The sequence below is a fragment of the Diabrotica virgifera genome, chromosome 9 (genome assembly GCF_917563875.1).
Source record: "Diabrotica virgifera virgifera chromosome 9, PGI_DIABVI_V3a".
NCBI lineage: Eukaryota > Metazoa > Arthropoda > Insecta > Coleoptera > Chrysomelidae > Diabrotica > Diabrotica virgifera.
The window spans coordinates 202756586-202773058 of NC_065451.1; the positions used below are offsets into that span (position 1 = coordinate 202756586).

The 16473-nt window shown below is 32.9% G+C and overlaps 1 protein-coding gene across 1 annotated transcript; it reads right to left on the reverse strand.

Annotated features, from left to right (window-relative positions):
* Positions 1–3974: 3974 nt before the first annotated feature.
* LOC114330500 (malectin-B) lies at positions 3975–10361 on the reverse strand. Its single transcript, XM_028279845.2, has 2 exons — positions 9740–10361; positions 3975–4447 (listed from the first exon to the last, which is right to left on the reverse strand). Exons 1-2 carry the CDS (start codon positions 10203–10205, stop codon positions 4113–4115), a joined length of 801 nt encoding a protein of 266 aa, XP_028135646.1. The 5' UTR covers positions 10206–10361; the 3' UTR covers positions 3975–4112.
* Positions 10362–16473: the final 6112 nt, after the last annotated feature.

Below are 16473 nucleotides of genomic sequence, written 5' to 3' on the forward strand. Positions count from 1 at the left end.
GCTCAACTTCATGTTGACTATAGCTCGTTTTGATGCTAGAAACTTTTATAAAAAATAATTTTTTTTAAACACTTTAAAAAAAGTGTTTCCCGAAAATTACTTAATTTTTTGGTTATTTCACGTTGAAATATTCGATTGGGAATTTGACGAATAAGAACGTATTTTTCATAAGCTACAACTTTGCTTTTACTGGGTTTGTAGACTTCATTAATACATGATTTTTTTGTTTTTTTATAATCTGGATTTTTGCTAGGAACATTTTTTTAATAAAATATTTACTTTTTGAGTTATTTTGCAGAGAAACCGCCTGAAAACGTTGTTTTTTTGTCAAAAATAAAAATGTTTAACCGCAAATATCTCGAAAAGTATTGACTTATATAAGAAAAATCTCCATAGACAGAAGTTGCTTAGAATTAGTCAATTTATCCATTTCCGGGCTTATTTTAAACGTGCGTTTTTTCAAACCCGAGAAGGGGTGACTGTCATCTCCCCACGTAAAATCAACCAACGGCACAAGTTCAACTTTAAAGTTCAGGGTAAGTAGACTTTTCTTGCAATCCGGAGTTTACCCTGAAAATTACACTCCAAAACGGTCATTTACTGGGCTAGGATGCAACTCGGACCACTTTTTGGTACGAGCAGGCTATAAAATATAAAACGAAAAACGAATGCCAATATAAAGAAAAACAAAACAAATAAAGAAATCAGAAAAACAATGAACACAGAAATACTAGAAGATAATACAAATAAGATGTACGAAGAATGAATAACCGACAAACTAAATGAAGAACCAGAAGAAAAGCGGGAAAGCATAAACGAACCAGTTTTAAACACGAATAAAAAACAATGAAAAATAATACAAAACAAAAGAATGGCGTGATGAAGAGTGCGAAAAAGTAGCAGAAGCAAATATAAAAATAAGATTAAAAAATAAACAAATAATACAGAGGATAATAATACAGAGAATTGAGGAGAACTATGAAGGGAACATGAAAAAACAAAATAAAAAAAAAGAATAAAATCCAATGAAAACAAGAATGACAATGTTGATTAGTAATTCTCCATTTTCATTTGTGTTTTGTACTCTGGGCTAATTAGCAAAATACAAGGAAAAGTTATTTACCAGCAATTTTATTGCTGGAATCGAATCTTATGATTGTATATAGTAATAATATAGGTATGCAAAGTCCGCAGATAGTGTGCTACTTTTTTTATAAACAAAATGGCGCCCGAAAATCGTCTGTTCCAAAGATTTTCCTGTGTATAATTCCAAAGATTTTAACTTTACACCAAAAACACCCAAATAAAAATTCACCGTAATTAAATTCTGCATAGAGACGTGTTTTTCCCGATTTATTCGACGAAAATTTTCCCCGGGAAATGCGGGTTTTTCCAACAAAATCTTTAATTTTCCACTGAAATTTTAGATAAGTAACTGCTTATCAATAATTAAATAACTTGGTAATATGAAAACTCTTTTTGTATAGATTAAAATTCCAGAAGCAGATGGAAATTGAATGAACAGTTTAACAACAATTGACTTGTTGATTACAAATTTACGGTCGCTGTAAAATCACAATAATTATGATACCTAAGAATAACTATGATTTTTGTATAAAAAGACATGGTCCCTATCTAATGTACTTTACAGAATTGAAATTGGACTATTTAAGCGTCCTCAGGAATATTTTAAAATTATAAACAAATTTTTGGCTTATAAACAAATGGAATATCTCGGGAAATATTAAATTAAATTAAATCATGAAATCGGTATTGGAAAAAAAGCGACAGGACGCTTCTATTAAAAGAAAAAACGTTTAATTGTGATGAGTGGTTCCTGAGATTCAACCGGTTAAAATTGACCGGCATTTACGGCAAAGATATAAACAATAGGACCATAATTTTTGAACCATCACCTTTTTATTTTGGTTCTCTTTCTCCACACCAATTTTCATATCTTTAAAATACTCATAACATATATTATTATAATAAAAACTATCGATATTACGAGTGAAAATTGCCAAAAATAGCAAAATTCCAATCAAAAATGAGGTTGGAGAAAATGTAATCTCAAAGTACAAAATCGGTACATATACGTTAAAAAAATGCATTTTCTCGGCTTCCCATGGAGCAATTTTCTTCATTCTTTTTTTTGTTCCTAAGTAACTCAAGCAGAGCCATCTAACTAACGCATTATTAAATATCAAACTTGCTTTTGTTTTGTTATAATAGATTAATTTATTTATTAGAAAAGAAAACTACATTTTTTCCAGTTGTAGACTTTTTTTATATCAACTTAACTTACTACAAGTGTACCTTTTAACGTTAGAAATACAAATATTCTCATTTGAAAGCTGTATAATTATTAAAACAATATTTATTTAAACAAATTTAAAAAATTTGTTATAATAAATAAATTAATTTATTATAACAAAACAAAAGCAACTTTGACAGTTAATAATGCGTTAGTTAGATGGCTCTACTCGAGTCACTTGGGAACAAAAAAATAATGAAGAAAATTGTTCCCATGGGAAGTCGAGAAAATGCATTTTTTTAAAGTATACCGATTTTGAACTTTGAGATTACATTTTCTCCAACCTAATTTTTGATTGAAATTTTGCTATTTTTGGCAAGTTTCACTTGTAATATCGATAGTTTTTATTATAAAATATGTTATGAGTATTTTAAAGATATGAAAATTGATGTGGAAAAAGAGGACCGAAATAAAAAGGTGATGGTTCGACAATTATGATCCTATTGTTTATATCTTTGCCGTAAATGCCGGTCAACTTTGACCGGTTGTATCTCAGGAACCACTCATCACAATTAAACGTTTTTTCTTTTAAAAGAAGCGTCCTGCCGCTTTCTTTCCAACACCGTTTTCATCATTTAATTTAATATTTCCCGATATATTCTATTTGTTTATAAGCCGAAAAATTGTTTATAATTTTAAAATATTCCTGAGGCCGCTTAGTATCAATTTCAATTTTGTAAAGTATATTAGTACAGTGTCTTTTGATACAAAAATCATAGTTATTCTTATGTATCATAATTATTGTGGTTATTATAGCAACCGTAAATTTTTAATTAACAATTCAATTGTTGCTAAACTGTTCTTTCAATTTCCATCTGCTTCTGGAATTATAATCTATATGAAAAGAGCTTTTATATTACCAAGTTATTTAATTATTGATGAACAATTACTTATCTAAAGTTTTAGTTGAAAATTATAGATTTTGTTGGAAACACCCGCATTTTCCGGGGAAAATTTTCGTCGAAGTAAATCGGGAAAAACACGCCTCTATGCATAATTTACTTACGGCGAATTTTCATTTGGGTGCTTTTGGTGTAAAGTTAAAATCTTTGGAGTTATAGAGCAAAAATTGAAAAAACACGATTTTCGGGCGCCATTTTGTTTATAAAAAAAGTAGAACACTATCTGCGGACTTTGCATACCTATATTATTAATATATACAATCATAAGATTCGATTCCAGTAATAAAATTGCTGGTAAATAATTGTTCCCAAAAATGGCCTATTCTCCGATAATCTGTCCAGACTACTGATGGAGTGAATGTTTATCAACGGTTCCTAAGAAAAGTTCTTTGAGCATTCATATTTCCTAATACAATCTTGATATCATTTCTCAGTGAGAGCGTATACTTCCTCTAGTTGTTTATAGAAATCTTCATTTATCTCCATGCTATATTCTTCTGAGAACATTATCTACTCTTTTTAAATCATTAGTATTTAGTATTATCGCAATTTTTTGCTAAAATTTGATCTTATTTGATCCATTTATTTGTTTTGAAATTAAAACAATATTATCTAATTTCACTTTAAAACTTATATATTGGAGTACGTAATCAACAATTCGTAATATTTGCTTGTTCTATTTTGTTTAAAATTAATAATCCCATTGCAACTGTAACCCAATTGAGCACTTTTAAATGTTGAACATAATATGACAAATAATCAGTCAATTTCTCTATTGAACTTAAAGAAAACAATAAAAAAATGAATACTTTGTCCTAATTAACATTAATAAATAATATTTCTATAACTTAAACAATAAAAATCGATAGTGAAATCTACAAAATCACATAATTTAATCACAATTTGCATAAACAAAATAACAGAGGTATAAAGGCTCCTATCGCAATAAAAATAGGAAGCATCAGGGATGTATCATCGGCAATATATGGATCAGGTTGTTTGGGTCCACTAGGTCGCCTAGATTTTGGAATGGTTTCACTTTCTTCTTTTAATTCTTCTACAGTGGAGCTTGGTTCAGCTGGAATTGATGGTAGTTGAGGAACATCTTCTAATTTACCCTTAATGACATACATAGCATTGATTTTAGGATTGTCTTTGTAACCCTTTATGAACTCAACTCTAATACGCCCTCCACGAATATCTGATTCTTCTCCGTTGACATGAAGACGTCCTGCAAGTTAAAAAAAAAATTAAAACCAAAAATAACTAAATTGAACACATTATAATTAAAATTTATATGCCAGGCATAGTGATGTAAAATTGCCGGAAAGATTCGAACACCGGAAAGTTTCTGGAAACTTTCAGGGAATATTGGAAACTTTCGGAAATTTATGGAAATATTGCATTTTTATTAAAAGTATTATAATAAATTATGCAAATCAGTAGTTAGCTTTACTTTCATCATCATTCTCTTTGCCTTATCCCTATGCGGGGTTGGCTTCCCTAATTGCATTTCTCCACACAATTCTATCTTGGGTCATATCAATGTCAACCCCCTTTACCAACATGTCCTGCCTTATCGTCTCCCCCAGGTCTTCTTTGGTCTTCCTCTCCACTACTCCTTCCAGGAATCTGCACTTCAGCTATTCTTCGTATTGGGTGATTAAAGTCTCGACATTGAACATGACCAAACCATCTTAACCTATGCTCTCTCATTTTGGCATCAATTGGTACCACACCTAGACTTCCCCTAATATACTCATTTCTGATTTTATCCTTCTTTGTCACTCCACTCATCCATCTAAGCATTCTCATTTCCGCCACATGCATTCGTTGTTCCTCTTTCTTCTTCACTGCCCAACATTCAGTTCCTTACATCATAGCCGGTGTTATGGCTGTGTTATAGAATTTTCCCTTCAACTTCATTGGAATTTTTCTGTCACACAACACACCACTCGCTTCTTTCGACTTCATCCATCCAGCCCTAATTCTACTGCATGCATCTCCATCTATTTCTCCATTACTCTGTAATACCGATCCCAGGTACCTAAAACTATTGCTTTTTACAATTAGTTCACCATCCAAAGAACTTTATTTATACGGAGTTGATGGCCTTATATTGAAGTGGCTCAAGAGCTATCTTACGCAAAGATCGCAAATTGTCAGGATTAATCATAATAATACTATTCTCATACCATCTCTGTTGCCTCAGGTGTACCACAAGGATCACACTTGTGACCTCTGTTGTTTAATATATTTATCAATGATCTAATACCCTGTTTCCAAGTAAGTGAAACTTTGTTATGGGCTGATGATTTAAAATGTTTTAAAATAATCACATGTGAGGTTGATTCACTTAGTCTACAAGGTGATATTGATCGCCTATCTAACTGGTGTATGCAAAATGGTATGTGTTTGAATGCATTCAAATGCCATATTCTTCGTTTTCATCGAACTCATCATCCATTAATGTTCGAATATAGTATAAATAATCTGACCTTACATTCTGCCTCTGAAACTAAGGATCTAGGTGTGATCCTTGACTCCGCCCTTAGCTATAAATCACACATTTCCAGTACAATACAAAAGTCTATGAAGATGCTTGGCTGTATAAAGAGAACCACCAGAGACTTTACTAACATCTCAGCTATTAAATCCCTTTATTTCTCCCTGGTCAGATCTCACTTTGATTACTGTTCCACAATTTGGTCCCCCTATTACTTTACTCATAAACTGAAACTTGAGGCTGTCCAACACAATTTTCTGAGATATACTGCCACTAAGATGCATGTATACTATGACTATTCTGCATTAGAGCACATACTGAACTTACCTCCTCTTGAGGTACGCAGAAAACAAAGAGACAATAATTTTATTTAATGTTTCTTTTCATAGATTCAATTATTCTTACAACACATTTATTCCTAGAACTCTTTCTTTAGCTAACTCATTAAATAACCTCGAAATTTTTAATATATCAGTTTCCCGTTTTAAAAATCATATTTCTTACCTAACTTTTTAACTTTTTAATAGTTTCGGACAGAGCTTTTGTATTGTGATTAGTGTTACATGACCTGTATGTATTAGATAACTCAAAAACGTTATACCTTGGTACATTTCTGAATTGATTTATGTGTTATCTTTTGTTTGTAATTGTGCTGACCTATATGTTATATTATTCTTTTTTCTTTTTTGTAACTGTACTACTCATAGAATTAGAGAGAGACATACTTTATTGATACAATGTACCAAAAGGCCATCGACCGAAGTCTTTCAGCCAATTTACACAATTAATATACATTATTACAATATATGTTTTTTGTTAATATTAATACAATACAATAATTAAAAAAAAAATATTTGTATGTGGCGGTAATCACAATATCACTGACAATTAGTTACAATACAGATGATGATTTGAATAGAGTTGTTTATTGTCTTGATGTGTAGCAGATTTCTTCAAAAAGAGTTCTTCCTGGATATCTACGGGCACTGTCCTCTGGTATCTTCACAATGTGGGGCTCAATCAAATTTTTGTTATTGTCATTAATAAAGAGATATTTAAACAGCTTATTGAGTCTCTCATTAATAGGTTCAATTCCAGTTTCCTCGTACAGCATTCTGTTGGATGGATTGTGAAGTGGATTATCAGGATGACGCATTCTAGTAATTTGTCGAAGGCTAGTTGTTTCAGCCACTTTTATATTATTTTTGGCAGGGCCTTTAGAATTATAGAAAATTGCAGAACCATACTCCAGCATGGGCCTGCAAATCATTTTATAAATATTGGCTGCTGTTTCAATCGTAATTCCCTCATTCTTGTATGTTAAACTTCTGAAGTGTTTTGCTCTAGTTATAATTTTCCTTTTTATAACTGCTGTGTGGTGGTTGAACGTCAATTTGTTATCTATTTCTATTCCCAAATACTTAACAGTTTGGGAGGGTTTAATAATATTGTCGCATATGTTTATAGTTGGTGAGTGATCTTGGATTCTATGGTTAAATATTATTAGTTTTGTTTTAGAAGGATTTATTGTTAATCTCCATTTATTCATCCAAGATATTGTGTCATCCACCTGCCTCTGCAATAAGTCCATTGTCTTTATTAAATTTTTTCCATATGATATCACTGCGGTGTCATCAGCAAATTGTAGCAAATTAGTGTTGGTTAGTCTATTGTCGCATATGTCACTGCAATAGAGATTATACAATAGAGGGGAGAGTGGTGAACCTTGTGGAACTCCTTGTTGCACTGAAAATGAATGGGAATATGTTTCATTGATCTTAACTATACACCTGCGTCTTCTAAGAAATTCGTCAATAATCCATATTAGAGAAGGGGAGCATTTCATTCTGTGAAGTTTATATAACAATCCTCTATGCCAAACGGAGTCAAAAGCCTTCTTGATGTCCAAGAAAACTCCAGCGGTCTTTAGTCCTTGCAATCTTGCTGCCTGTATATTGGATGTTACTATTGAAAGAGGAAGGATTGTAGATGATTTTTCTCTAAATCCAAACTGGTGTGCTGGAATATGTTGGTTTAATTCATTATATAATCTTCCTTGGATAATTTTCTCAAAATTTTTTCCAATTACTGGGAGAAGGGTGATTGGACGGTAATTTTGGGGTAGTTGATGGTTAGTATAAGGTTTAGGGATAACTATTACAATGCCTGTCTTCCACTCATCAGGGAAGAAATGATTCATGATACAATAGTTATATATGCTCATTATCTCCTTATGAATATCTGGATCTAGTTGTCTAAGGATTTTACGATTGATGGAATCTTTGCCTGGAGCTGTATTTTTTCCTTTATATAGAGCCTCGTCGTATTCATCTTCTGTCATGTCCTGAAGAGCATTCAGATTACGACTATCTTTCAAAAAACTTCCAAACCAACTGTCCACCTCCTCTAAGGTATCTCTATCAAAATTGTCATCCTCATCAAATTTGTAGGTTTCTTCAAAGTATCTAGCAAAAGCACTACATTTTTCTTCATCTGTACTATATGTCTGGCCATCATATATCAGTTCTGAAATCTGTTGTCTAAACGATTTATATTTAGACAGTTTTTTTATTTCATTCCAGTATGTTTTTCCTTTCATGGAGTTTATACTTTTACATGCTAGGATCCATTTATGTTGTTTAAATTGTGATATAAGTTTGTGAATATCTTGGTTTAGTTCATTAAATTGTGATTTTAATGCATGTGTCTCATTTTTTTGGATCTGCCTGAGTAACTGTCTCTTCAATTTAATCAGAGACAAAATGAAGGGTGGAAGATTGTAATTAAAGGGTGATTTCTTCTGTTTGGGCGAATTTTCTATTATTAATTTAGACATCATAGAATTATTTTTTCTCAAACCACTTTGTTATGTTATATTATGATAATTTATGTTATATTATGATAATTTAGAACACTGTAACATTTATGTCTGAATAGGGCTTGCCCGTGAATAAATAAATAAATAAATAAATAAAAACACTTGAAGAACTGAATAGCAGACAGAAAAGAATGGAAGAGATGGGTGATAATGTAGCTAAACTAAACTCAAATCCAATACCTGAAAGGGTATAAGGAAGGGGAGAAAGAAAGAAGGAAAGTACCTATAACAATTAGTCTGATTTTTTCCCAGTTTGAAACAAATTAACTATAGTCACAGAATAAATAACCACACAGAAGCGAATCTAACTGTCGTTTCCATTGATTTTGTTGGGACCGAAATATTTCACCTTGTGCACCAGTTACAGAATAGAACTTGATGTTCTAAGGAATAGACCATTCCAAATTAGGTAATATTTTTGACAAGTAGTTATTAATTAAATATGAAATATTGAATTTAACTATAAAACATAAATAAAATATAAAATAAAACATATATAAATATAAAATTTAACTATAAACAACTATCACGTTAGTCACAAAAGTGAGGTTGCACCAGTTACGTTGACACATGAGCATGAAAATTATGTTACCGTTTTCGGCAGGAGTTTCGCTTCTGTGTGGTTATTTATTCTGTGACTATAGTAAACTTGTCTATAATTAACACCTAGGCTGCGTTTAAAGTTATTTATAAACTTACATTGAGTGCATTTGTCACAGTGTGTTATGACACAGTCGACTCACTACAGTAGTTAGTGGAGTATGAGGTCTTTTTGTTTTGTAACGCAGCCAAGGTGTTAAGTAAATGGAAGTTTTTCTGTTCGTTATATTACATGGAAAGATATTACCACAATAATCAAGCAAAACCGTCTGCAGTTGCAGTTGGCAGGACATGTAGTTCAGGGCTCCGGAATCGAACATGATAAAAAAGATTGTAACAGAATTCCTGGGAATGAGAAGACAGGGTAGACCAAAGATGAGGTGGATAGAAGAGGTAACACAGGATGCTGAGAAGATCAGTATTGCCAACTGGAGAATCCATGCAAGGGACAGAAGTTGAGGTCCTCTAAGACCTCTATCACCAAGTTGATGGATGATGAATTAAATATATGTTATGGGAAATTTTCATGTTTTCCTTACCTTTTATTATATTGAAGGGTATGTATTCGTCATGAGCAACACCTCTCCCAACTTTCTCGAATATGTCTAAATCAGCTACAATCGTATGATCTCCATTTAAAACAACATCAAATACTTTCTGATCCGGGGCGTTAAAATAAACTTCGCAAAACTTTAATACTAGTACATAATCTCCATCAGATATTACTGGAATGTCGTATCCAAAGGTGTTTGTGTGGTATCTTTCAGTCTGATACAAGATGTAATCAGTTGGGGGCACCCTTCCAATTAACAGACGTTTACCATAATCTGATGCGATACCAATACGGCCGTGAAGAGGATCTCTTTCATACCGAATTCCAAAGGAGTCTGTATGAGCTTCACCACCACAATTCACAGCATAAATGAGCTGACCATTACTTCCACCAACTCCCAAAAGAATCACTAAACTTAAAACTAATAACTTATAAATAATAGAGTTACTCATTATTTAAATGGAATATTTATCACCGATTCATTTAATACTAGTTTTCGTTATGTTTAACCATATAACGAAGAAAAACTTAAATACCAGGTTATGTTGTAAAAGGCAGTCTCTTGAATACTTTGACAGTATTGAAAAGGACGTAGACGTAGACGTTGACGTAACCACCAACAACCAGAGAATGTGATATGTCAAATATTTAACCAATCACAAATTTACATGAAATCAAACGGGTTTTTTGAAATTGACAAATGACGTTGAAAAGTGATTTTTGAAAATTGTGTCCTTAAAAATTTTATTTGTAAAACTTTTCATTTACTTCATGCACTATTTTAGTTTACCATCAAATTGTATTTATAAAAAATTATATTTCATCTGTTATTAATTTAATAAGTGATTGGCGCCATCTACGTGATATATGTAATAGATGCTACAGTACTAAAGAAGAAAACTGTAACGGGGCGGTAAACGAACGAACTCCTTGTTCACCTTACAGTGTTGCCGATGTCACAAAATATTTGTAGTTGGTTATCCAAACTGAATACATTTTTTTATCGGAATCATAAAATGTGATAGGAATCTAAATATACGAATTAATACTGGTGTAACTTTCCTATTTATATATTTTTTTAATAAATAACTTCTGCCTGGAATTAATTTGTTAACAAATTAATTCTTGCTGAGAGCTTATGTAAACAACGTATGCTTGGCAACACTGTCGAAGAAAACAATTTATTGAATTATTCTAATATAACTTATTACAAATGGTTTAAAATATAGTTTTAATGTTATTAGCATACAATAGCAATATTATTATACTACTATTTGTATTTATAACGCTTTTCTAGTGTTAAATTTTCTTTAAAAACCTTAATACACGCCATGATGTCGGTCCAACATTTTTATGGGCGTATCGCGTGTCCAAAGTGCATCCACTGTCCACTCAAGTCTCAGATTAACTTCGGACAATCTCCTCATATTTCTGTTATGCTGATACCAAATCGAGTAGACAGTCGTTGGAACTGCAGTGCAGCGAGATTACGAACACTCGAACCGTAGTGTGTGGTGAATAGAGCGTGCGTAATATTTGGGTATTTGGCCTATTTGGTCTATTTATGAACCTTGGGTATTTGGAACATAATAGTGTAGGAAACAGAGGTTTGAACCTCGCAAAATGGAGACAAGTCAGGTTTTATTTTTTTCTGGTATATCAAGGGGTGCTTATTATGAGATTAACTTTTTCTTAAAAAATTTCTCCCTGGAACCCCCCTTTTCATCCCTATATCTAAAGGGGGTAATTCGTGGTTTTTGCGAAACGTAGCCCTTCCTGTACGTTTTGCAAGAAAATACTTAACAGTAAAATGAAGATGACTATATTTCTTACTATTTATTTCCGGACAGCATCCACTCACCGTTTAGCGGGGGTGGCGCCCCAAAGTTGACAAATTTTAAAAAAAGATGTTTTAAAAAAAGATCACGTAAGAGTCGTAAGAAGTTATACTTACTTCTATTACTTATATAATTTCAAAGAAATAAATATGTAGATAAGGTAAGTTGACCAAATAAGGCCCACTTAATGTTTGTTAGTTGTTTTTTGATAAATAAAATTACGATAGGAAATCTGAAAACCACAGAGAAGATAAATCACATAATTAAATTTAATATGAGATTGTTAAATTTTGTCAAATGTTTTATGAGTTGTTACTTTTTAGTCTTTAAAAAATGGTTTCTTCTGGGCCTAATTAGGAACACCATGTTCTTAATAAGCAGGGCCGCGCCAAGGCTTTCAAGCGCCCCGGGGCAAGAAATTTTGGGCGCCCCTTTCCTCCTCTATTTGTAAGTAGTGTTTTGCGACTTAGTGAATCGGTATACGGTATTCGCTCCGTGCGTGACTATGGTGGAGGTACCTTGAAACAATGCCAACGTGAGTACCGGCGAAATATGACAATATTTGAGCTATCTTTGTAATGCCATTGTCATTGTTTGTATGTATAAAATTTTTTGTTAAAAATGGTATATAACTGTTACCTATTTATCATATGCTTAAGAGCATATAGTAGCGCGTCATCAATATAACTTCGGGAAATAGTATCATACCCTTTTTCGAAATTTCTGCGAAACTTTGGCAACAGTGGTAATCTTTGACATTATCTAAAATTAATATTTTGATAATTTTCTCATCAATTGACTCATAGGCGCGCTAAATGGAAGTAATAGAAAACAATTTTATTATTAGTAAATAAATATTTATAAAAATAAACCAAAATGGGTGAAAATTTTAAGTTAACATAGGTATTTGCACAAAATAATAATAAAACAAAAATAAATAGTCATTTCGTTGTGAAGCGAAACAAGAGCCGTCTTATTTTAATTAGTTCATAGAGCGCCAAATGCGCTCTAACTAGTTTCAACCCCTTTTTTTAAATAGAACTTTAAATGAACTTTTCCCATTTTTTAAACTATTGATACCTAATATTTTTAGAATAAAAAATCCTCCTAAAACTTTATATACTCGCATTAGAATTAGAAATATTTTTACGTTAAATATACTTACTTACCTAGATATAACTAAAACTCACAATTAACAATAATCTATTTGTTCAAATAGGCCAACAACTTAGTTCTATTACCCAAAAATATAATAAATTAACTATAAATAAACACTACTTTCCTATGAAACAACAATAACGAATTCTTAAAATGATACACTACTGCACTAAACAGATATCGATAAAAATAAGAGAAAATCTGACGCAGGTTTGTCAAAATGACAGTGACAATTTCTCTATGTTGCCTAATTATTTGTTAGTTATAATATGTTCGATAAATCTAGACATGGGATAAAATATTCAAAATTACGGCTGCAATCTTGGATCGCGTTTGTTGCTACCTGTTGATCGCTACTGTTGCCTCTTAACGTCAAATTGTGAGATCCAAAAACGTCAGATCAAGGCGCTATGTGTCGTGTCAGTCACGCACAAGGCGAAAACCTATAAACTATTTGTTTTATCATCATTCTTCTTATCTTTATCTCTATGCTGGGTCAGCTTCCCTAATTGAATTTCTCCATAAGTTTCTGTCGTAGATCATATCGATATTTATCCCATTTACTGACATGTCCTGCCTAAGTGTCTCCCCCCAGGTCTTCTTTGGTGTTTCTATCTTACTCCTTCCAGGAACCTGGAGTTCAAGAATTATTCGTATTCGGTGACTGACGTCTCGACGTTTAACATGACCAAACCATCTTACGTATGCTCTTTCACTTTGGCATCTACTGGTGTCACCCCTAGACTTCCCCTAATATACTTATTTCCAATCTTATCCTTCTTTGTCACTCCAGTCATCCATCTAAGCATTCTCATTTCCGCCACATGCATTCGTTGTTCTTCTTTCTTTTTAACTGTCCAACATTCAGTTCCGTACATCATAGCTGGCCTTATAGCTGTTTTATATAATTTTCCCTTCAGCTTCATTGGAATTTTCCTGTCACGCAACAAACCACTCGCTTCATTCCACTTTATCCATCGATCAATCCAACTCTAATTCCAGTACATGCATCTTCATCTATTTCCCCATTACTCTGTAATACCGATCGTAGGCAGTTAAAAACTATTACTTTTCAAAAAGTTTTAAACTCTTTTCCAACTTATCTCCACTGTTCCAGTTTTTGTTCTAAGTCGCTTTTACTATTTCATACTAACACTACATCAACAGCATATATTAAGAACCAGGGAATGTTACCCTGTAGCTTCGCTGTTATCTGATCCAAAACTAATAAGAATAGGTAAATAAAGACTAAGCACTGAGTCTTGGTACACGTGCAATCCTACATTCACATGAAATTAATTAGTCCCTTCCACACCTGCCCTATAACTAGTTGTTGCTTCCTGATATATATCCCTCACAATATCTACATATTCATCCGGAAGTGCTTTGTTATTGAGGGCCCACCACATAATCTTTCGAGGAATTCTATCATCATATGCTTTCTCAAAATTTAGCATATAAGCGTTTGTTTCTTTATTCCTATATTTTTCATCAGCTGCCTTATAATGAAAATTGCATCTGTTGTTGATCTGCTCTGCATAAACCCAAATTCATTATCGCATATTTCGGTTTCTGCACGTACGTATCCGTCTATCAACTACTCTCCCCCCTAATTTCATGGTGTGAGTAAGTAGTTTTATCGCCCTGTAGTTTGTACATTGTTGTATCTCCCATATTTTTTTAAATAGGTACCTACTAATATACTGCTTCTCCATTCGTCTTGCAATTGTCCAACTTCTCTAATTCTATTAAATAAACCTGTTAGCCACCTTGTTCCTGTCTCTCGTAATGCTCTCCACACTTTCCCAGAAATATCATCTTTTCCAACTGTTTTTCACTTCTTCCACTTCTTCGTTATTTACAAAAAACAACGATTACACTACTACAGAACAAACATATCTATAATTTAGATTAATGAGATAAATAAGGTTTCGTACACTTATAGGATCAAAGTAATATTAGTTACTTTTTTTATTTATATGATTGGTAAGTTTTCAATTTTACAATAAAATATTACTAATATTTCTGGTTTGATTTTACCAGTGGGTAAAATCCTTCCTGTCCTTAGTCTACTTAGTCAATGTCATTACTTTTGTTTATTGTTTCTGGTAATAAAAAAAAATTGTGGTAATTTCGGTATTGTCAAAAAAAAACTTTTCGGCACCTTCCGGCGCCTTTTTAATACGGCGCCGGGGGGCACCGCCCCTCTTCGCCCTTATGGACGGCGCGGGCCTGTTAATAAGGCCCATTTTTTAAATGTGACAATTATGCCTGGTTGCACCAACAGATCTTCAGCTCCAGTTCAGCTTATGTCACATTGACGTTCCACGTCTTAAGCTTATCTAAGGTCTATTGGTGCAACTATAGATAAATCTGCAGGGTAGGTACCAGGTTTCTCCCCATATGATAATCTGACGCGCTCGAGTAACTGCAAAAATCCCCGCTTGGGCTCCCCTACCACAACGTAACAGCGCATTAGGATGAGGCCCCATTATTGCGTTGCGCTGCGTTGTGTTGTTGCAGCGTTGTTTTCATATAATTTTTAACGTGTTATTTTGTTATTTATCTAGGCAATCTTTCATTTCGGGTTTAAAATTTTCAAAACTATCAAGAAGATATTTATATAAGTATTTATTAGATAGATAGTTTTCTCAGGATTCGAAAACAATGATTGCTTTTAAATAGGACCAAGCATTATCACCCTTAATACTTTATCTGCGAGTAAGTATTTATTAATAAACTCGAACTAATTCCTGAACTATTATACTTTCATCATTCCCCCCCCCCCCCCATACACACTCCCGCCAATCATCAAGATACACACCGATTTCGCTTAGCTGTTTGCGAAATTTACTATCCGGATAACAGAAATGTGAGAAGGTACTCCGAGTAGCAATCAGTATGAGACCGACTGTAATTTGGACACGCCTACAAAATGGTGGCCCGACAACATGGTATGTGTTTCAGTTTTTAAGAAAATCTAAAACTATTAGATGTTCTGTATACAAATAGTAGTATAATTATTATGTTTTTACAACGTAATAAATGCATTTGGAGCAGTTAATTTACATTATATTAAAATAATCAAATAAATTCTCATATTTAATACTGGCCCACCTGTTTGCAAATTGACCAAGTTTTATGGTAAATGTAGAACCACATTGTTGCCAGAACTAACTTTTCATGTTAGCATGCCGCATACCATCGAATATCGAAGCGGTATCGATTGGAAATATCGATATTTCGCTCGTCCTCTTCCCTTCCTGTCACTGTCATTTATAGGTTATGTATGACTTGGCTCTTGTTTAGTTGTTTATTTTTCCATTTTTCTACAAGCATGAAATGGATTCGGAATCTGTATCTTCCACTGTGAACAATTTTCCATCTAAGGTCAATAATTTTGCTGTTATAGTGAATGGTCAACACACCGACGTAGCATTAACAACATTTACAAACTATCAACACTTGATCATCACTCAATTTGAAAAGATAGGGAATCTTTACCAAGTCAAGGTAGATCAACCAGCCAATGGACTAACCGTATCAGAAAAGGTCTACAACATTAAGCAGATACTGGGAGCTGAGAATGTACATGCAGAAGTTGCAGTTAGATATTTGACAGAAAAACTGGCCACTCAAAAACCTTTGCTAGTTTGTTTAAGCCTAAAAGACTATAGTAGACGTAGCTTAGATATTATTATAGAATCAATTGTAAATCACAAGT